General features: G+C 46.0%; 1 protein-coding gene and 1 pseudogene across 4 annotated transcripts in view; both read left to right on the top strand.

Moving 5' to 3' along the window:
- The window catches only part of LOC110536462 (zinc finger and BTB domain-containing protein 7B-like), a 25,729-nt gene extending 13,267 nt beyond the window's left edge, over nt 1–12,462 (top strand). For 2 of the 4 annotated variants that reach the window (XM_036940158.1, XM_021622243.2), the window contains exons 3-4: nt 7,138–8,234; nt 8,378–12,462. In XM_036940158.1, the coding sequence (XP_036796053.1) occupies nt 7,144–8,234; nt 8,378–8,981 (1,695 nt within the window). In that variant the 5' untranslated portion in view covers nt 7,138–7,143 and the 3' untranslated portion in view covers nt 8,982–12,462. Of the gene's footprint in view, nt 1–3,377; nt 3,683–7,137; nt 8,235–8,377 lie in introns of those variants that run through there. The other 2 variants (XR_005035440.1, XM_021622236.2) reach the window with 2 other exon arrangements.
- Nucleotides 12,463–12,665: 203 nt separating this feature from the next.
- On the top strand, nt 12,666–19,737 carry LOC110536479 (annotated as a pseudogene).
- Nucleotides 19,738–21,465: the final 1,728 nt, after the last annotated feature.

Here is a 21,465-nt window from a genome sequence, read left to right as displayed (position 1 = left end):
AGAGAAGGAGAATGAGAGAAGGAGATAGAGAAGCACTGAGAGCCAGAGGAGCACGTGGAGGAGGAGAGACGGTATGAACAGATAATCATGACTCCTAATTTCCTTATCTCAGGCCTTGCTGTGTTGTTTTGTTTGGGAACAGCCGTTGTTTGGTTCCACCTGTGCCGTTCTGGTTGTCTGTATATGTAAATTATACATATTTAAACTGATTCTTGGTTTAATTGAGTTCTCCTTTATTTTGGTTTGTGTGTAGTTCTGATGGACCTATAGTATGTTATCCTCCTATGAGTATTTTTCATGTTGTATGTAATGACACATCTCCGTAGGTCTGCTGTGTGTGTTCTTTCAGCCATCATGGAATAATACATTTCACTGCCACCCACCCCTCTCTTAAGCTTTGCATAATAATCTTTATTACATATTAAGAAATTCATAAATCGTTTTATTGTATCAGAACAAAAAAAGTAATATTTTATCACACACAATTTAAATACATCTTTCAGGGTTACAAATGTTGTTTACAAATATCCTTTATTGAGTTTATACATTATGTAATATACAGTTTGTACATTGTGTAATTATTTCCATAAACCTTGTTTCCTTGTTTTCTTGGTAGTCATTTATTTAAGCCTTCCCTGAAAAATAATGTTGTTTTCTAAATTAAACTAAATGAAGAAGTAGCTATATTTTGCAAACTTACATTGCATTTGACATTTGTACAGTATTTCTGGTGAGGTGTGGATTGTTAGGGCCTGTGAATTGTGGATGTGAAATACATTAGAGCATTAGAAGTTTGCTAAAAACACTGCGAGTGAAACGGATTTGAACATATTATGAATGAACGCACACGGAAAGCGTCTGACATCAGAATGAATTGAAACACATTTCTGTCAATGGAGTAAAGTCATATTTCCCCCCTGGGCCGTTCAGAGCAGAGCTGATATAACTGCTGTGGATTGGGAGACGTTACAGGCTGTAAGTGAAAATAAGCACCAGTGTAATAATAGTCTAATGTCTTGTTTGTGTCAACTACTATTGATCTCTCACTTGGTGAACTCCGTTCAAGTTGCAGTCAAAAGGACAATACATTTAATCATTATTTTGATGGTCCAGTTGTTTTGTTACTTATTCATTCTATCAGGACCCCATTTAAAGTGTTGTTATTTCCTGTCCAGATTCATCTATATTTCTCCAGTACATTTTGAGTTTGAATGGGGCAGTGAACCATTATAAGAGCTTTTAGAGAGTGCGTGGCGTACATGACGAAGGCGAGGGAAGAGGAAGCCGTATTGTCGGAGGGGAGGAAAGGTAGTCAACTGTCGACAGAGGAGTGGGAGTTGAGAATCCGCTCTGAAACCGAGAGATAAGTTGGCCACCAATCATTAAAGAAAAGGGGATGACGAAGTGTTTTATTTTCTGAAAATAAAATGAACTTATTTACTACATAAACAGTTTTCAACTGTTTCCATTGTTTATAGTTTTAGTTTAATTTGTTGGTTTTAATTCACTTGAAGCATGAGGAGTGAGTCTTTCACTGTAATATAGCCTACAGTTTATACCAATTGTACAGCATATTTCAACAATAATTCTTAACATGGGTTTTAGTTACTATTATATTCATTTGTCACATTTGTTTGTCTTCACTGCTTCCTAATGTCTTTCACATTTCCACAAAGTGTTTTGTAAAGTGGTGTGCCGTTATGTCTTCTTCAACATAACAGTCTGACGACATGTTTTTCCACATACTTTCCACTTGGTTGTTTTTTCTTCCTTTTTACTTCCATTCTTGTGGGAAAAGGAGCTGTGTTTCAGATGATTTGTAGTCATTTGAATGTGTTGATTAAACACCCGTCAGTTTGGGTGGCTGTGTAATCTATAGTGCTATATGTTAGTTAAAGAGGGATCAGCAGCCAGAGATGGCTGTCCCTGACTGTTAGAACAGGGGCTGCTGAACAACTAGAAACTAGAAACAGGGTGACTAAGAGAGAGAGAGAGAAAGGACAGGGGACGAGGGGAGAAAGAGAAAAAAAAAATGTCTTACCGTCAAAGATCATTCCTACTTTTTAAGTGTGTGTGTGTGTGCGCGTGTGTGTGTGTCTCATTTACAAAGTGACTCACAGTTGTTCGATTAACAGGAATCTCTTCCCTTTTTCCGAACAACACGTATACCCTTCTGAACAACACTTACATCCCCCTTCTGAGGAATCGAAAACCACCCCTTTTTTTATTTTACACCGGAAACTAAACACTAGTATGCTCTTCATATGTCTTTATCTCTCACTCCCCCTCTTCTTCTCTGTTCACTTAATCTCTCTTTTTATCTCCTCTGATTTCTAGGAGGGGGATTCTGTTAACATTGAGTTTTCTCTTAAACAAAACCTTCTCTCAGCTGGGACAGTTGTCTTTTCTATTGGCTTATTGTTTTGTGCCTCATGACAGGTTCACACACACACACACACACACACACACACACACACACACACACACACACACACACACAGTGTTTTCGGTGGGGATTTTGACCTTTCTGGCAGCACCGTCGATGTCCTCCTCGTCTACAGCTTTTTCCAGGGCGTTGTTTTAGATGCTTACGAGCGTAGGAAACACCTCGAACAAATCTCCCTGAAATCACTTCCTACCTGCTCTGAGAGCGGCGGTGGCACAAACCCATGCCAACGTCGATAGCTTGATGCATCAAACCGAGAATGTTACATGTTAGAGTTGTTTTAGTGAACAAGCTTTCATTTGGAGAAGACTTCACAGAGTCAGTCAAAGTTGCCTTATGGATTGTTCTAATGTGACTTTATCATCATCACAGACCATCTGTAATATGGCATGTTGGTTGTTTCATCTAATACCTACCTTGATGTCTGTGGCTGGGTCTATTATGACTCACAGCACCAATATGATTTTGGTTCTTACGTTACTTCTACTTGATGTTGGCTGACTTGGCTAAATTTGCACATATTTGACAATGTTGTAGGGTATTTTTGAGCTTCTTTCAAGGTCCCTCATCAGTAATGTAGGTACATAGAGACCCTTAATTCTGTGCGTAAGTGGCTGAAGGATGAGACCACGGGCTGCTTCTCAATAGTCCAGCATGGCTTCCTTCCTCTTCTTTCTTCTTCGAGGAGAAGAAGCCACTTTAGACTATTGTACACAAGTTCCCCCCACCTGTCTAGACCGATGGACAAACATCCCTCCTACCTGTCCATCAGCCAAGGTCAGAGGTCAGATCTGTGGTCGGGGAGGGGCAGGCCAGGAAGTTGTGTATTTCGGAAACTTACGATCGCTCGTTTCAGAAAATGGACCCGCTGTATTTTGGAGAGAGGGGCGCGTGGGCGAAAAGGGGGGAGGGGTATCTCTCAATCTCTCTCTCCGCCGCCAAGCACCTTCTTTTCATAAAACAGGAAGAGAGAGAACGAGCGAGAGAGAAAGAGGTAGACATCCCCAAGGATGAACGCGTAACCCCAACTTCTCTGAACTTCGAGAGTTAAAGGTTTAAGGAGAGGTGCAGGCGGGCCTGTTTAAGGAGAGCGAGGGAGAATAGAAGGCTGTAATATAGGAAGGAAGAAGCAAGTAAGAGCGAGGAAGACTGAAGTACAAAAACACTTATGCCATGACACAGACACAGCATCGCCTCCAGTCGACGGTCCCTCTATCAGCCATGAAGGCAGGAAAGGTAGGGGTGCCGTTTGGGTTTAGACACAGCTGATGGGTTGAGGTTGGGAGGGTAAGGTTCTGTTGATACAGGTGGGATTGGGGTTTCTGTTGAAGAGCGACGATATGAACGTTAGTGTGTGGACTTTATGGGTGGGGTGTGTATGTTTTTGACATTGCATGAAGATCAACAGACCACAAACTGAACAATGGGGACTCGGGGAGCCAAGAGAGAGACACGCAACGTGTGTGCGTGTGTGTGTGTGTGTGTGTTTTAATGGGGTGTGTCTTGTAGCAGGTTAGTCAGGTGAAACAGAATGTACTGTCGTCGAGGAGAGCCCCTCCAGGGTGCTATGTGGACAGTATTATAGGATGGTTAGGGGGCTGATGGTGGTTGCTATGGGAGGGAGACAAAGGTGGGGGAGGAGGGGGGAGTTAGTCTGTTGTTTGTGGAAAATGTGGTCTGCTCAGGTGTGAGTGGTACTGTGGAACAGGAGAGGGGGTTAGGTGAGAGCCAGGGGAACAGGAGAGGAGAGCCCTTGGGTGTTTATAAATGAACCTCATCATATGGATACATAGACAGTATAGACTTCTATAGACCTGGTAACCTACCTAGAAAGTAGTCTATGGATTAGTAAAATGGAGTAAGACACAAACTTCCGCTGTAGGCCTAAATGCTCTCTCTGTTTCACACTCTCTCACTCTCTTCCTCCAGTATACACCTCCCCTGGAGGGCATGTGTGAAAGGGAGGACACGGAGTGGGTGATGAGGTCTTGAAAAGAAGGGAGGAGAAGAACAAGCTTCTGTTATCCCCACATAAACACTTCTAAACACGTCTTGTTTTACCCAACATGAACTCTTCTCTGTTTTCACTTTCCTAAAGTCAAAGTTCTGTTTCAGGAAATACCACACGCACACTGTTAAGGTTAGACTCAGTGAGCAGAATCCTGACTTGAAATACATCCATATAACTTGAATCTTCCTTTGACGATGTGACATACGCAAAATCTCTAGCACCTTGTGTGTGTGTGGACGTCGTCCCCAGTACAGTCTGACTCCTCTCTTTCACCTTCCTCTTTCTGTCTCTTCCTCTCCTACGTCTCTCTCTCTATTTTTAATCAAGGAGCTAATACTATCAACCACTGACACACACACACACACACTCTCTCTCTCTCTCTCTCTCTCTCTCTCTCTCTCTCTCTCTCTCTCTCTCTCTCTCTCTCTCTCTCTCTCTCTCTCTCTCTCTCTCCTCTCTGGCACCCCCTTCTCCTCTACCCCCTCTGATCCTCCCAGTTGTCCCCCCTTCCCACCCCCTCTGCCAAAATCACTTTTTCCTGATGTTGTAATCTGGGGTTGAGGGGGTGTTAGTTCGAGGGAGAAGGGAGGAGTGATTGAAGGAGGGATAGCACTAAGCTCTTGTTTAATATGGTCCCTCACGTGAAGGAGGGATAGCACTAAGCTCTTGTTTAATATGGTCCCTCACGTGAAGGAGGGATAGAACTAAGCTCTTGTTTAAGACGGTCCCTCACGTGAAGGAGGGATAGCACTAAGCTCTTGTTTAAGATGGTCCCTCACGTGAAGGAGGGATAGCACTAAGCTCTTGTTTAATATGGTCCCTCACGTGAAGGAGGGATAGCACTAAGCTCTTGTTTAAGACGGTCCCTCACGTGAAGGAGGGATAGCACTAAGCTCTTGTTTAAGACGGTCCCTCACGTGAAGGAGGGATAGCACTAAGCTCTTGTTTAAGATGGTCCCTCACGTGAAGGAGGGATAGCACTAAGCTCTTGTTTAATATGGTCCCTCACGTGAAGGAGGGATAGCACTAAGCTCTTGTTTAATATGGTCCCTCACGTGAAGGAGGGATAGCACTAAGCTCTTGTTTAAGACGGTCCCTCACGTGAAGGAGGGATAGCACTAAGCTCTTGTTTAATATGGTCCCTCACGTGAAGGAGGGATAGCACTAAGCTCTTGTTTAATATGGTCCCTCACGTGAAGGAGGGATAGCACTAAGCTCTTGTTTAATATGGTCCCTCACGTGAAGGAGGGATAGCACTAAGCTCTTGTTTAATATGGTCCCTCACGTGAAGGAGGGATAGCACTAAGCTCTTGTTTAATATGGTCCCTCACGTGAAGGAGGGATAGCACTAAGCTCTTGTTTAATATGGTCCCTCACGTGAAGGAGGGATAGCACTAAGCTCTTGTTTAAGATGGTCCCTCACGTGAAGGAGGGATAGCACTAAGCTCTTGTTTAATATGGTCCCTCACGTGAAGGAGGGATAGCACTAAGCTCTTGTTTAAGATGGTCCCTCACGTGAAGGAGGGATAGCACTAAGCTCTTGTTTAATATGGTCCCTCACGTGAAGGAGGGATAGCACTAAGCTCTTGTTTAAGACGGTCCCTCACGTGAAGGAGGGATAGCACTAAGCTCTTGTTTAAGACGGTCCCTCACGTGAAGGAGGGATAGCACTAAGCTCTTGTTTAAGATGGTCCCTCACGTGAAGGAGGGATAGCACTAAGCTCTTGTTTAATATGGTCCCTCACGTGAAGGAGGGATAGCACTAAGCTCTTGTTTAATATGGTCCCTCACGTGAAGGAGGGATAGCACTAAGCTCTTGTTTAAGACGGTCCCTCACGTGAAGGAGGGATAGCACTAAGCTCTTGTTTAATATGGTCCCTCACGTGAAGGAGGGATAGCACTAAGCTCTTGTTTAATATGGTCCCTCACGTGAAGGAGGGATAGCACTAAGCTCTTGTTTAATATGGTCCCTCACGTGAAGGAGGGATAGCACTAAGCTCTTGTTTAATATGGTCCCTCACGTGAAGGAGGGATAGCACTAAGCTCTTGTTTAATATGGTCCCTCACGTGAAGGAGGGATAGCACTAAGCTCTTGTTTAATATGGTCCCTCACGTGAAGGAGGGATAGCACTAAGCTCTTGTTTAATATGGTCCCTCACGTGAAGGAGGGATAGCACTAAGCTCTTGTTTAATATGGTCCCTCACGTGAAGGAGGGATAGCACTAAGCTCTTGTTTAATATGGTCCCTCACGTGAAGGAGGGATAGCACTAAGCTCTTGTTTAATATGGTCCCTCACGTGAAGGAGAGCTCTTTGTGGAAGTCACGCTAGTAATGAAAGGCTACAGTACCAACCAAAATATCTCTGCACCGTGACCGCATGAACTAACACAGTTTTACTTGACAAAGGACACGTCCATGCACTGAGGTATTCTAGGTATGTCAGCATTTGTTTCCTGGTATTCAAAGCCATGAAATGTGATCTATATCAAAAGCATACACAATATTGTTCTGATGTCATTGCTTGACATTCACCACACCAGAAGAAATGTAAAATAAACTTTGTCTGATTCTTGTTTTTTTTTTCATGTAAAAAAACAAACATCTGTGGCCACTGAATTATTTTGATTCAGCCTGAACTTCAATGTCTGTGTTATTCTAACCAAATGTTCCCTCCTGCAGGTGGCAATGTCTCCAGGAGAGGACGGTCTGATCGGGATCCCCTTCCCAGAGCACAGCAGCGAGATCCTGTTCCGCCTCAACGCCCAGCGCAGGGCGGGGCTACTCTGTGACCTCACCCTGACCTCGCGGGGTGCCCGCTACCCTACCCACCGCTCTGTCATGGCTGCCGTCAGCCTCTACTTCCGCGGGCTGTTTGGGGCGGAAGAGGGGGCCGAGGCAGGGGGTGAGGCGGGGGGAGGAGGAGGAGGAGGGTTCAGTGTGTGCCAGCTGGACTGTGTCGCGCCCGATGCCCTGGGTGCCCTGCTGGAGTTTGCCTACACGGCCACCCTGACCATCCGCAGCTCTGGCATGAGAGACGTGTTGAGAGGAGCTCAGTTACTGGGGATCCAGTGTGTGGTTGATGCCTGTAGAGACATACTGGGGGAGACGGCGGGGGAGGTAGAGTGGGAGACGGGGGAGGAGAGGGTACAGGCGGAGAGGGAGAGAAGGGTGGAGAGGGGGATGAAGAAAGGCTCCCGGAGGAAGATAGACAGACGGAGAGTCACCAAGGTGGAGTCATCGCACCACCAGCCACTACCTCATCGCCCCAACATTAACACACACCAGCACCCCTCCACTCCTCCTACACACCCCTCACCTGTTCAAGACGGGGCCCACTCTCATCCCTCCACCCGACCCCCCAGCCCTGAGCAGGATGAACACCCCCCCACCACGGGACAGAACGGGGAGCGGAAGCAGGGCAGGGATGCAGGGAGAGGGAGTACAGCAGTCAATGGAGGGGTGCACTGGCCTCAGGAGTGCCTCCTCGCCCCCCACCCCCCTCTTCCCCTCTCAGATGACAGGCTGTCAGAAGACGAGGAGGAGATGCAGGGAGTGGGGAACGGTGGGGTGCCCAGCTTTACTTCAGCCCCCCTGGTAGAGCAAGAGGTGGCCACAGGGGCAGGAGGAGGGGGTAGGAAGAGGAAGTCTCAGACCCCCCAGCAGTGTCCTGTCTGTCAGAAGATCATCCACGGAGCTGGGAAGCTGCCCAGACACATGAGAACACACACCGGGGAGAAACCATTCGAGTGCTCTACCTGCGGGGTCCGCTTTACCAGGTATGTACCTGTGTGTTTAACACTATTATCACCAGGTATGTATGTACCTGTGTGTTTTAACACTATTATCTATAACAGATTACAGAGCTAGCATTGTTCTACATATGATGCTGAGCCATTATCCTCTTTCCTTTCTCTCTCAGGAATGACAAGTTGAAGATCCACATGCGTAAACACACAGGGGAGCGTCCGTACCCTTGCCCCCACTGCCCCGCCCGCTTCCTGCATTCCTACGACCTGAAGAACCACCTGTCTCTCCATAGTGGGGCACGCCCCTTCGAGTGCCCGCTCTGCCACAAGGCCTTCGCCCGCGAGGACCACCTCCAGCGCCACCGCAAGGGCCTCAGCTGCCTGGAGGTCCGTACCCGGGCACGGCCGAGGCGCGGGCCTGGGGCTGACCACGGGGAAGAGGGCAGAAGGGTTAGAGGAGGAGGAAGAGGGTATTCTCCAGACCAACTTGAGAATCTGGCCCTGCAGCCCCACGCCTCAGCATTCCACCCCCGTGCTGGGATGGTTGGCCTGGGGGATGGGGCTGGAGGTCAAATGTTGTTCCAGAAGGAGGCTGACGGGGAGCAAGCTATAGCCCTCCTAGGGCCTCACAGGTTACCCTACCCTGGTCTGCTGTGGAGAGGCCTGGAGCTGGGGGTGAGAGGGGTGGAGGGGGAGGAGGCAGGCGGGGGCCACTCTCCTGCACTTCAGCATGCAAGATGGGAGGAGGAGGCAGAGGAGGATGAGGAAGACGAGTGAGAAGCGAGGAAGAGTAGAGCGTGTGTGCATGTGTTTGTGCGTGTGTGTGTGTGTATGTGTGTGTGTGTCACCTACAGTATGGATGGGGATCTTACTCAGGTGACTGGACCTGCTCCTTCTTACAAAGCGCTTAGAGAAAGACTAAACGATAGAGAAAGACTAAACGATAGAGAAAGACTAAACAATAGAGAAAGACTAAACGATACAAAAAGAATAATGGAAAACGGGTTTTCTGATTTGTTATTGTTGTTTCATGGCTCTCTGTTTTTATTTCAGTTGTCTTTTATTTCTATTTCCATTATTTCTATTTTATTTCATGCTGTGGTTATTCTTATTAGCTGTACATAAAAAGAGGCTTTATTGAGGGAATGTTTTGCACATAGATGTGCTGATGGGGATATGAGGTTCTTTTCTCTCACTATGCAAACTGAAGTCAGGAGCTGAGAAATGATGAAGAGAAAAGAAATCATGTATTTTTGAGCAGAGTGCTGTTAGAGTAATATAACAATCAAATGTTATTGAAGTTCAAACAATGTATGTACAACATCCATCTGGCACTACTAAACCCTATCACTCTTCATGTCACTATACTAGCACTCTCAGCGGGGTAGTAAGAAACCAGAATCATCCGGTTTTCAGTGGAAAAGAAGAGAAGACACAAAGCCTGAAAACCGGTAGCTTCCGGTTCCTTCCGACCTGCTCAGGTGTTTGTTTTACGCCTGCTAAGTTAGGTAAGTATAGTAGTAGGTGTGGAATCTGCTGTTTCACTTTGGGTGTACCCTACTACCCTCTAGTGGTTATTGGTGGAGCTAGTCGCCAAGGGCAACAAGTCACCAGGTTTCCTATTGAAGATAGCCATTATCTAACAGTAACAGTCATATTTTAAGGCTTATTATTTTGCTGTCTGTTGTAAGTAGATTTTCATGCCCTTTTATGAGGCACCGATGATACCAAAGATTTCAGTTTATTTCTTCCTAATCAATCAGTTTGATCAAGCACAGGAGCACCAGAGCTATAGATTGAGATCCCAATGGGCACGCACTGGTTGAATCATTGTTGGTTCCACGTCATTTCAATGAAATGACATTAAACCAACGTGGAATAGACATTGAATTGATGTCTGTGCCCAGTGGGATGGCTCTAAGGGTATCCTGGGATTTTAGAGCCAAGGTTTGGTTAAAAGACCTGTCTTCATTTGCCCGGTTCTCCGCTGCAGACTGCTAGAAGGGTTGGAGACTGCTTCCATTGGTTAGATTCTGTGTGGGGCTCTACTGCCCTACCAAGCAAAATGGCAGTGACTGCTCATAGAGTGGAACTGAGAAAAATGTATTTCATTTACCTTGGTTTCACAGTAACTTTATGCAGTTACTGCTAACATGACTCCCATTTTGTCCAGAATAGAATAGAAAAGAGGCAGGATACTTGTCCTCATGATTAAGCATGTATTTATTTAATGTAGCAAAAATTACATGAACCAATTTTCGACCAAATGAGCAGTTACTGCCTTTTTGCTTGGTAGGGCAGTCTAGTGCTCTGTGAAAAATGCCTGACCAAAACTAGACTACATCTGCAGGGTCATTGGTTGACTGTTAATGAGAGGTGTGTTTGTTGCTTTAGCGTTTACTTTTTGACATCGACAGGGGACAATTCCTTTCCAAAGTTTCCTTCTTTAGAATGTCTTCTGATCATGCACTCCTCTTTTTTTTTTATTGCAAAAAGAGCGAGAGAAAAGGAGAGACCAAGAGGGAAGGAGGGAGAGACCTTGATCTCTTCATTGCTCTGTATTTATTTATTTATTGTTATTTATTGTGGCTTTCCAGTTGAAACTGTGTGACCTGACCCAGGGTATCCACAGTGACCTGACCCAGGGTATCCACAGTGACCTGACCCACCTGACCCAGGGTATCCACAGTGACCTGACCCAGGGTATCCACAGTGATCTGACCCTGGGTTTGACACAGTGACCTGCAACACCACTAGGCTCGGTCCCCTTCTGGCACAGTTGAAGTGCTCTGTACCTGCTTCCTTTAGAGTCTTAAGAGAAACTGCATTGTGCTTAACGTGACGGCTAAGAAAGACCCACCCGGTGCCATGTTGGGTGAAAGGTCCTCTGTTGGCTATTCTTGCTCCTTTTGCATTTGTTTTGCACAACACATCACACCCTGAAAAGGTACTGCAATAATACTGGCACATTCCATCCTCCGGGGGAGAAGGAAGGGATCAGAAAAGAGACAGACCGAGCCTTTCTCTCTCTCTTTAGAGCACAAGACAACTGTCGCACCACCCGTAGCCATTTCACACTTTCAGTTAAAGAGATAAGCATCAACTGCACTTAGGGAGAGAACTGTGTTGTTGATTCAACATGTACTGTATGTTATTGTGTTATCTGTCAAAGCTGTGTGTATAAGTCACAGATAGGCCCTTAGGGGGCCTGACTCTAGGAGACCAGCGACCATCTTGGGTGGCCCATTGCAGGTGTAAGGCTACTTTGCTTACAGATAATCAACCATTTCTTCAAAGTCTGTCACTCTTTAGGTGATAGTGAGTTATGTTCTTTATTTACAACTATTTACGAGGGCTGTAACTCTAGCCTGAAGCTTATGTAGCTCTAGCAGACTGGACCTGTGTGTGCTATCCATTCCACGCTATGTAGAAGAACTTTCCTTGTTTCTGATTTATTTGCACTAAAATATTGAGAGCTTTTAAGTTTTTTTTGTTTCACCTCCTTATCCATTCCATGACGTCACTCAGTATCGTTTATGATTGTAAGAGAAGATATCTGTATATTGTTCCTTCAATTCTTGATAATAACATTGGTCTATATTCTTTCTACTGCGTAGTGTAATAATCATGATAAGAGATTGCTATGTAAAGGGGTGAAGCTGCCTTGGACTTTTGGTTTTGTGCTGCAACTATTCTCAGGAAATCTTGAGCAATGCACTAAGTAATTATGCAAAATTGTGGGGGAGATATGCTGTGTATATATGTAGCCTATGTATGTTCATACATGTGTCTGAAGAGGTACACCTTTCACTCAATAGTACGGTTCCAATATAACACCTTGTACCACATGACTATGAGGAAGTCAGATAAAAGCAAATTGAGGAATAGTAGATATCCATTTGTATGGTACAACATGTACAATGTAGTGTACATCAATTGAAACCAGCCAGTCACACATTGTGCTGAAAGTTTTTTTTGTGCTGAGGGGTGTTGCTACCAGCATTTAGAGAGCTTGGTGAGTGAATGAGAGGGAAACATTATGCCAGCTGTGAAGCGTGGTGTTTCTATGGAACTTTATGTAGTTTTATTTGGCTTTGGTGAAGGGATCTGGGGTCTGTTTTGAATAGAGACACCGCTATCAGGGATACATTTTTGTCTTTCCGTTTTTGGTGGACCTTCTGTCAGAGATATAAATTCATTTTCCCATCATTTGTTTCAGATCATGTAAAGAAAACAGATAAATAAACAAAGATATCTATCCCTGTCTGTTTGTTATTTATTTGTTTGACACTAGTGCATGGTTCCATATCCATAGCTGGTAGCCTAGGTAGGCCTAATGTATTAGTCTACAGCCTGTTTCCTACTGTATTACATCGTCGAAAATGAGTTGTAACTTCGATCTGTCATTTGGTATCTGAACGTTTATTTAGTGCATTTATTCATCCAATACAAGATCAGAGCCTAATTCAAATTCCCAATGCAATAGATTTCCCACAGCAAAAAGTACTAAATTATAGTAGATTGTTATTCACAACAAAAGTGTATGCACTGAGTAGGCCTAACTTCTCAGCTGCAGTCTTTCACACACTGTACCCAGATTCACTTCTGCCAATGATGCAGGGAGGAATGTCAACCAGCCTCGACACCGGTGGCTTTGGGTTGTCGCAGGCAAACGGAACGTCATAATCCAATTAGCAGCACTAGATGAGTTCGCTAACCCAGCTAGCTAGCCTGGACAACAACCGACTGCACTGCTAACTAAACTGAACGTGTGAGTGTTGTGTCATTTTTGAGACAGCAGTGAACAAGTCAAGGAGTGAAGCAACAACCCAAAGAGGGAAACCTTTCAGGTTATCAACAACATCATTGGTCATCTGATGGCAGGAAGGTGAATGGAGATTAGTTAGCTAGAACATTCTTAGCAGCACAAAATAGCAGCTAAATCAGCTCATCAAGGCTAATTTATCTGCAAGTGCGCATTTGTACATATAATAAGATGCCATATGCTGCTTAAGATATCTTAACTTTATTCAAGTATAGACTGTTAAATGAGAACTAGGGTAATAACTCTGTAGCTGGCTAACTGGACTAGCTAGTTTGCTCCAAACAAAGTTCTCTGTTCCAGGATGCTGACGCTACGTCGGATGCTAGCGAGCACAGGTGCGCACTCGGCCGCGGCGCAGCAGTGCGTCTCGCCTCATCTGGCCCAGCGCTACAGCACCGCAGCAAAGCAACAGGTAGCCTTCTATCACCTAGTGTAGTTTAAAACTATTTCTGTTTTCGAGTCTAGGCTACAGCTGCCTAGGTCTCCATCTAGCCTATTATCATTACATAAATTATTATGTTTGTGTGTTTATCTGGGTTGCTAGGAGAATCCAAAGAAGACTACATTTGGGCCCTTGAGTGATCAAGACCGAATTTTCACAAACTTGTATGGCCGTCATGACTGGAGGTAGGAACATCCCAAACGTATCATCACTGTGCACAGACACACTCTAGATACCAGCAAATCTATGCACATACAGTACTCTTCTCTTCTTCACCATCCATAAAGTGTCCTTGTCTACTTGTCCCCTTCCCTCAACCTACCCGAGAATACATGATATGTGAAAACGATACATACATCAGGTACATAGGAATTATTAGGTGATAGTGGTCTATTTAAAACGCAATCTATATTTCCCATTGTGTTCCCAGTCTGAAGGGTGCTCTGCGTCGGGGTGACTGGTATAAGACTAAAGAGATCCTCCTGAAGGGGACAGACTGGATCCTGAATGAGGTCAAGGTGTCTGGTCTGAGAGGGAGAGGAGGAGCTGGCTTCCCTACCGGCATGAAGTGGGGCTTCATGAACAAACCCAGCGACGGCAGGTAAGAAAGAGAGAGATTGTGTGTGTACAGTGGGGCAAAAAAGTATTTAGTCATCCACCAATTGTGCAAGTTCTCCCACTTAAAAAGATGATAGAGGCCTGTAATTTTCATCATAGGTACACTTCAACTATGAAACACAAAATGAGGAAAAAACATCCAGAAAATCACATTGTAGGATTTTTAATGAATTTATTTGCAAATTATGGTGGAAAATAAGTATTTGGTCAATAACAAAAGTTTATCTCAATACTTTGTTATATACCCTTTGTTGGCAATGACAGAAGTCAAACGTTTTCTGTAAGTCTTCACAAGGTTTTCACACACTGTTGCTGGTATTTTGGCCCATTCCTCCATGCAGATCTCCTCTAGAGCGGTGATGTTTTTGGGGCTGTTGCTGGGCAACATGGACTTTCAACTCCCTCCAAAGATTTTCTATGGGGTTGAGATCTGGAGACTGGCTAGGCCACACCAGGACCTTGAAATTCTTCTTACGAAGCCACTCCTTCGTTGCCTGGGCGGTGTGTTTGGGATCATTGTCATGCTGAAAGACCCAGCCACGTTTCATCTTCAATGCCCTTGCTGATGGAAGGAGGTTTTCACTCAAAATTTCACGATACATGGCCCCATTCATTCTTTCCTTTACACTGATCAGTCGTCCTGGTCCCTTTGCAGAAAAACAGCCCAAAAGCATGATGTTTCCACCCCCATGCTTCACAGTAGGTATGGTGTTCTTTGGATGCAACTCAGCATTCTTTGTCCTCCAAACATGACAAGTTGAGTTTTTACCAAAAAAGTTTTATTTTGGTTTCATCTGACATTCTCCCAATCTTCTTCTGGATCATCCAAATGCTCTCTAGCAAACTTCAGACGGGCCTGGGCATGTACTGGCTTAAGCAGGGGGACACATCTGGCACTGCAGGATTTGAGTCCCTGGCGGCGTAGTGTGTTACTGATGGTAAGCTTTGTTACTTTGGTCCCAGCTCTCTGCAGGTCATTCACTAGGTCCCCCCGTGTGGTTCAGGGATTTTTGCTCACCGTTCTTGTGATCATTTTGACCCCATGGGGTGAGATCTTGCGTGAAGTCCCAGATCGACGGAGATTATCAGTGGTCTTGTATGTCTTCCATTTCCTAATAATTGCTCCCACAGTTGATTTCTTCAAACCAAGCTGCTTACCTATTGCATATTCAGTCTTCCCAGCCTGGTGCAGGTCTACAATTTTGTTTCTGGTGTCCTTTGACAGCTCTTTGGTCTTGGCCATAGTGGAGTTTGGAGTGTGACTCTTTGAGGTTGTGGACAGGTGTCTTTTATACTGATAACAAGTTCAAACAGGTGCCATTAATACAGGTATCGAGTGGAGGACAGAGGAGCCTCTTTAGGAAGAAGTTACAGGTCTGTGAGAGCCAGAAATCTTGCTTGTTTGTAGGTGACCAAATACTTATTTTCCACCATAATTTGCAATTAAATTCATAAAAACTCCTACAATGTGATTTTCTGGATTTTTTTTCTCATTTTGTCTGTCATAGTTGAAGTGTACATATGATGAAAATTACAGGCCTCTCTCATCTTTTTAAGTGGGAGAACTTGCACAATTGGTGGCTGACTAAATACTTTTTTTGCCCCACTGTAGGTGTGTAGGTGTGTAGGTGTAGTTTATGCTTTCAGTACTAGATTAATTCAATTATCCTTTTATTGTGTGGACAACATGTCAATTCATGCTGCAAGAGCTCTTATAGGTTGGAGGATATCCTCCGGAAGTTGTCATAATTACTGTGTAAGTCTATGGAAGGGGGTGAGAACCACGAGCCTCCTATGTTTTATATTGAAGTCAATGTGCCCAGAGGATGACGGAAACTAGCTGTCCTCCAGGTATACCTTTGGCTCTACTCTACATAGTGCTGTTGAGGCTACAGTAGACCTTCATTGCAAAACATTGTGTTTTAATCAATTATTTGGTGAGGTGAATATATTTAGTATAGTATCTAAAAAGGACAACTTTTTAAATGTCTTAACTATTTACATTTTTCTAAAATTCACTCTCCTTCCTCTCCTCTCCTGAGGAGCCTCCACTGGTGTGTAACATACAGTATCTGTGTCTGTGTATCTCAGACCTAAGTACCTGGTAGTGAATGCAGATGAAGGAGAGCCAGGGACGTGTAAGGACAGAGAGATCATGCGTCACAACCCTCACAAGCTGGTGGAGGGCTGCCTGGTGGCTGGGAGGGCCATGGGAGCCCACGCCGCTTACATCTACATCAGAGGAGAGTTCTACAACGAGTCCTCCAATACACAGGTCAGTTCTACAACGAGTTCTCCAATACACAGGTCAGAGTTCTACAACGAGTCCTCCAATACACAGGTCAGTTCTACAACGAGTCCTCCAATACACAGGTCAGAGTTCTACAACGAGTCCTCCAATACACAGGTCAGAGTTCTACAACGAGTCCTCCAATACACAGGTCAGAGTTCTACAACGAGTCCTCCAATACACAGGTCAGAGTTCTACAACGAGTCCTCCAATACACAGGTCAGTTCTACAATGAGTTCTCCAATACACAGGTCAGAGTTCTACAACGAGTTCTCCAATACACAGGTCAGAGTTCTACAACGAGTCCTCCAATACACAGGTCAGAGTTCTACAACGAGTCCTCCAATACACAGGTCAGAGTTCTACAACGAGTCCTCCAATACACAGGTCAGACTACCTGCTTAGGCTGGCTGGAGTCCTGTCCTCTCCTGTCTCCTCAACAAACGAGCACACACACACACACTTACAGTATGTCCTGTCCACCAGGTGGCGATAAACGAGGCGTATGCAGCAGGGTTGATAGGCAAGAACGCGTGTGGCTCTGGGTACGACTTTGATGTGTTTGATGCGGGGGGCAGGAGCCTACATCTGTGGGGAGGAGACGGCACTCATCGAGTCCCTGGAGGGCAAGCAGGGGAAACCCAGACTCAAACCACCCTTCCCCGCTGACATAGGTGAGGAAGTTACCTACCACCTTTGGATTTACCTAAATCTCGCCAAAAAATAAACTATCAAAATAATGATAATATGGTCTACCAAAACCCTAACGGAAAAACCACATGATTTCACATGTGGAAAATGTGTAGTTTCATGTTATCACATGTTGCTTTACATGTTTTCACGTTATCACATTAACTTGGTTCATGTGGTTTTTCCGTAAGGGAAGTGTACATTACATTTCTGACAGTTCAATTGTTTTCTGTATACTGTGAAAATAAATGCTCTTCTTATTGACTTTCTCTCAATGTACCACCTTGTCTTTGGGTCTCCAGGGGTGTTCGGATGCCCAACAACGGTTGCTGATGTGGAGACGGTTGCCGTGGCGCCTGCTATCTGTCGTCGAGGTGGAGCGTGGTTTGCGAGCTTCGGGAGAGAGAGGAATGCTGGGACAAAGCTGTTCAACATCTCTGGTCACGTAAACACTCCGTGCACAGTAGAGGAAGAGATGTCCATTCCTCTCAGAGAACTCATAGACAGACACGCAGGTGTGTGTTTACGTGACCAGAGATGTTGAACAGCTTTGAGACTACTGGGGGACGGGGCTGCATGGCCTGTACAGGTGAGACTACTGGGGGACGGAGCTGCATGGCCTGAACAGGTGAGACTACTGGGGGAAGGGGCTGCATAGCCTGTACAGGTGAGACTACTGGGGGACGGGGCTGCATGGCCTGTACAGGTGAGTCTACTGGGGGACAGGGCTGCATGGCCTGTACAGGTGAGACCTCTGGGGGACGGAGCTGCATGGCCTGTACAGGTGAGACTACTGGGGGACGGAGCTGCATGGCCTGTACAGGTGAGACCTCTGGGGGACGGGGCTGCATGGCCTGTACAGGTGAGACTACTGGGGGACGGAGCTGCATGGCCTGTACAGGTGAGACTACTAGGGGATGGAGCTGCATGGCCTGAACAGGTGATACTACTGGGGGACGGAGCTGCATGGCCTGTACAGGTGAGACTACTGGGGGATGGAGCTGCATGGCCTGTACAGGTGAGACCTCTGGGGGACGGGGCTGCATGGCCTGTACAGGTGAGACCTCTGGGGGACGGGGCTGCATGGCCTGTACAGGTGAGACTACTGGGGGATGGAGCTGCATGGCCTGTACAGGTGAGACCTCTGGGGGACGGGGCTGCATGGCCTGTACAGGTGAGACCTCTGGGGGACGGGGCTGCATGGCCTGTACAGGTGAGACCTCTGGGGGACGGGGCTGCATGGCCTGGGGGACGGGTCTGCATGGCCTGTACAGGTGAGACCTCTGGGGGACGGGGCTGCATGGCCTGGGGGACGGAGCTGCATGGCCTGGGGGACGGGGCTGCATGGCCTGTACAGGTGAGACCTCTGGGGGATGGGGCTATATGGCCTGTACAGGTGAGACTACTGGGGGACGGAGCTGCATGGCCTGTACAGGTGAGACTACTGGGGGACGGGGCTGCATGGCCTGTACAGGTGAGACTACTGGGGGACGGGGCTGCATGGTCTGTACAGGTGAGACCTCTGGGGGACGGGGCTGCATGGCCTGTACAGGTGAGACCTCTGGGGGACGGGGCTGCATGGCCTGTACAGGTGAGACCTCTGGGGGACGGGGCTGCATGGCCTGTACAGGTGAGACTACTGGGGGACGGAGCTGCATGGCCTGTACAGGTGAGACCTCTGGGGGACGGGGCTGCATGGCCTGGGGGACGGGGCTGCATGGCCTGTACAGGTGAGACCTCTGGGGGACGGGGCTGCATGGCCTGTACAGGTGAGACCTCTGGGGGACGGGGCTGCATGGCCTGGGGGACGGAGCTGCATGGCCTGTACAGGTGAAACCTCTGGGGGACGGGGCTGCATGGCCTGGGGGACGGAGCTGCATGGCCTGTACAGGTGAAACCTCTGGGGGACGGGGCTGCATGGCCTGGGGGACGGAGCTGCATGGCCTGTACAGGTGAAACCTCTGGGGGACGGGGCTGCATGGCCTGGGGGACGGAGCTGCATGGCCTGTACAGGTGAAACCTCTGGGGGACGGTGCTGCATGGCCTGTGACTACTTGTGTCAGAGGTTAGATAGAAACAAGTGAGACTACTGGAGTTGGAGAAACTGTTGAAGTAACACCCTGACCTCCTCTCCCTCCTCCCTCACTCCACCCTTCTCTTCCTTGTTTAGGGTCTGGTTCGCCACTTCCGTCCGGTCATGGAGAGCCGCATCTCGGAGTACCACAAGAAGAACCCTGCCAGGGAGGCTGACATTGAGATGATCTGAGACTAAACTCCCTGCTCCTAACATGCTGATCTTATCACTCCTCACTTCAAATCATTTCCATTGCTCAATGACTGCTTCTGTTTTATTGGGTATTTACTGTATGTTAATGAACCTAGCACCTATTCAATACCAACCCACTTTGTTTGTTTTCATGTGTGTAAACAGTGCCTGTAACTGGGCTGTATTTGTGGTGACATTAGTGCAGAGTTATTTCACTATCAGAAAAAGATCCCATCCTTCTTTCTAAACCAGCATGGAATGCCACTTTTGGTCTGTCTGAACGCAGGAGTGCTGTAATAATGTAATATGCTATATAATATCAAATGTATTTATATAGCCCTTCTTACATCAGCTGATATCTCAAAGTGCTGTACAGAAACCTAGTCTAAAATCCCAACCAGCAAGCAATGCAGGTGTAGAAGCACGGTGGCTAGGAAAAACTCCCTAAACCTAGGAAGAAACCTAGAGAGGAACCGGGCTATGAGGGGTGGCCAGTCCTCTTCTGGCTGTGCCGGGTGGAGATTATAACAGAACATGGCCAAAATGTTCATAAATGACCAGCATGGTCAAATAATAATAATCACAGTAGTTGTCGAGGGTGCAACAAGTCAGCACCTCAGGAGTAAATGTCAGTTGGCTTTTCATAGCCGATCACTGAGAGTATCTATCTTATATATATATATATATATATATCTTCTATTCAGCTCCTTCAATTGGCTGTCACTCTGCCCTCTAAAGACAAAATCATATGAAAATACTTTCTGATACAGACTGATTAAAAAACAAATTATCCAAAATGTTGTAATCAGTGCGATCAATTGAACAGCCTCCATTACCTGCATTATCTGTCAGATCCTCCACCTCTGTCTCACTGGCTGTCACTCTGGCCCCCATGGCTGACAGTTCTGCTGCTTGGACTAGAATTACAGGAACTTCGTATTATTCTGTACGTATATTCGAAACCCTCCATTTAGAATATGTTAAATTCCGTATGGTATGTGTTAATCCATCATCCATTTCATATGTTATGAATTCATACAATATGTTCCGAATTGCAATTCATACAATTTGTCACAAATTTGCAAAACATACGAAATTGTAAAACTTATGAAATGTTACTAATTCCAATTTGTTGTTGCTAACGTTAGCTAGGTGGGTAGGTGGCTAAAGCTAACATTAGCTAGCACTAGGGGTTGGGTTAAAGGGTTAGGAGAAGGATTAGTTTAGGATTAGGGGAAGGTTTGGCTAACATGGTAAGTAGTTGCAAAGTAGTAAGTAGTTGCAAAGTTGCTAATTAGCTAAAATGCTAAAGTTGACCGTGATGGGATTCAAACCCGAAACCTTTCAGTTGTTAGACATTTGAGTTATACATACACCTACCCATTCACCCCAACCAACCACCCTCCTTTAATCTTTGCCTTAAGTCACCTTCTAGCTTATGTAACCATACCAAACGTAACATATACTCATTTGAGTGTCCCAGATGTACATTTACTGTGTTGCATCTACTGTCGTGGCCAAAAGTTTTGAGAATGACACAAATATTAATTTTCACAAAGTCTGCTGCCTCAGTTTGTATGATGGCAATTTGCATATACTCCAGAATGTTATGAAAAGTGATCAGATGAATTGCAAATAATTGCAAAGTCCCTCTTTGCCATGCAAATGAACTGAATCCCCCAAAAACATTTCCACTACATTTCATCCCTGCCACAAAAGGACCAGCTGACATCATGTCAGTGATTCTCTCGTTAACACAGGTGTGAGTGTTGACGAGGACAAGGCTGGAGATCACTCTGTCATGCTGATTGAATTCGAATAACAGACTGGAAGCTTCAAAGGGAGGGTGGTAGGGCAGCAGGCAGGTGTGAGTGCATCTGCACGCACAGTGAGGCGAAGTCTTTTGGAGGATGGTGTTATGGGTGGAAGATGGCACAGTGATGCCATCTGTTGGTAAATGTTCATTACTGCAACTCTTGGGTTTTACCGGGGTGCTTGAGATACCCGGATGTGTTGTGATGTACTGAACAAGACTGGTTACTCGCATCAATGCCTCTGTCTCGTCATTTAGCATTCAAACATGGTGTCGGAGTCGGATAACTAACCATGCTTTCCGCAAATTAGAATCAC

The sequence above is a fragment of the Oncorhynchus mykiss genome, chromosome 2 (genome assembly GCF_013265735.2).
Source record: "Oncorhynchus mykiss isolate Arlee chromosome 2, USDA_OmykA_1.1, whole genome shotgun sequence".
In the NCBI taxonomy this organism is placed as follows: domain Eukaryota; kingdom Metazoa; phylum Chordata; class Actinopteri; order Salmoniformes; family Salmonidae; genus Oncorhynchus; species Oncorhynchus mykiss.
This window is presented reverse-complemented; position numbering and strand designations above follow the sequence as displayed.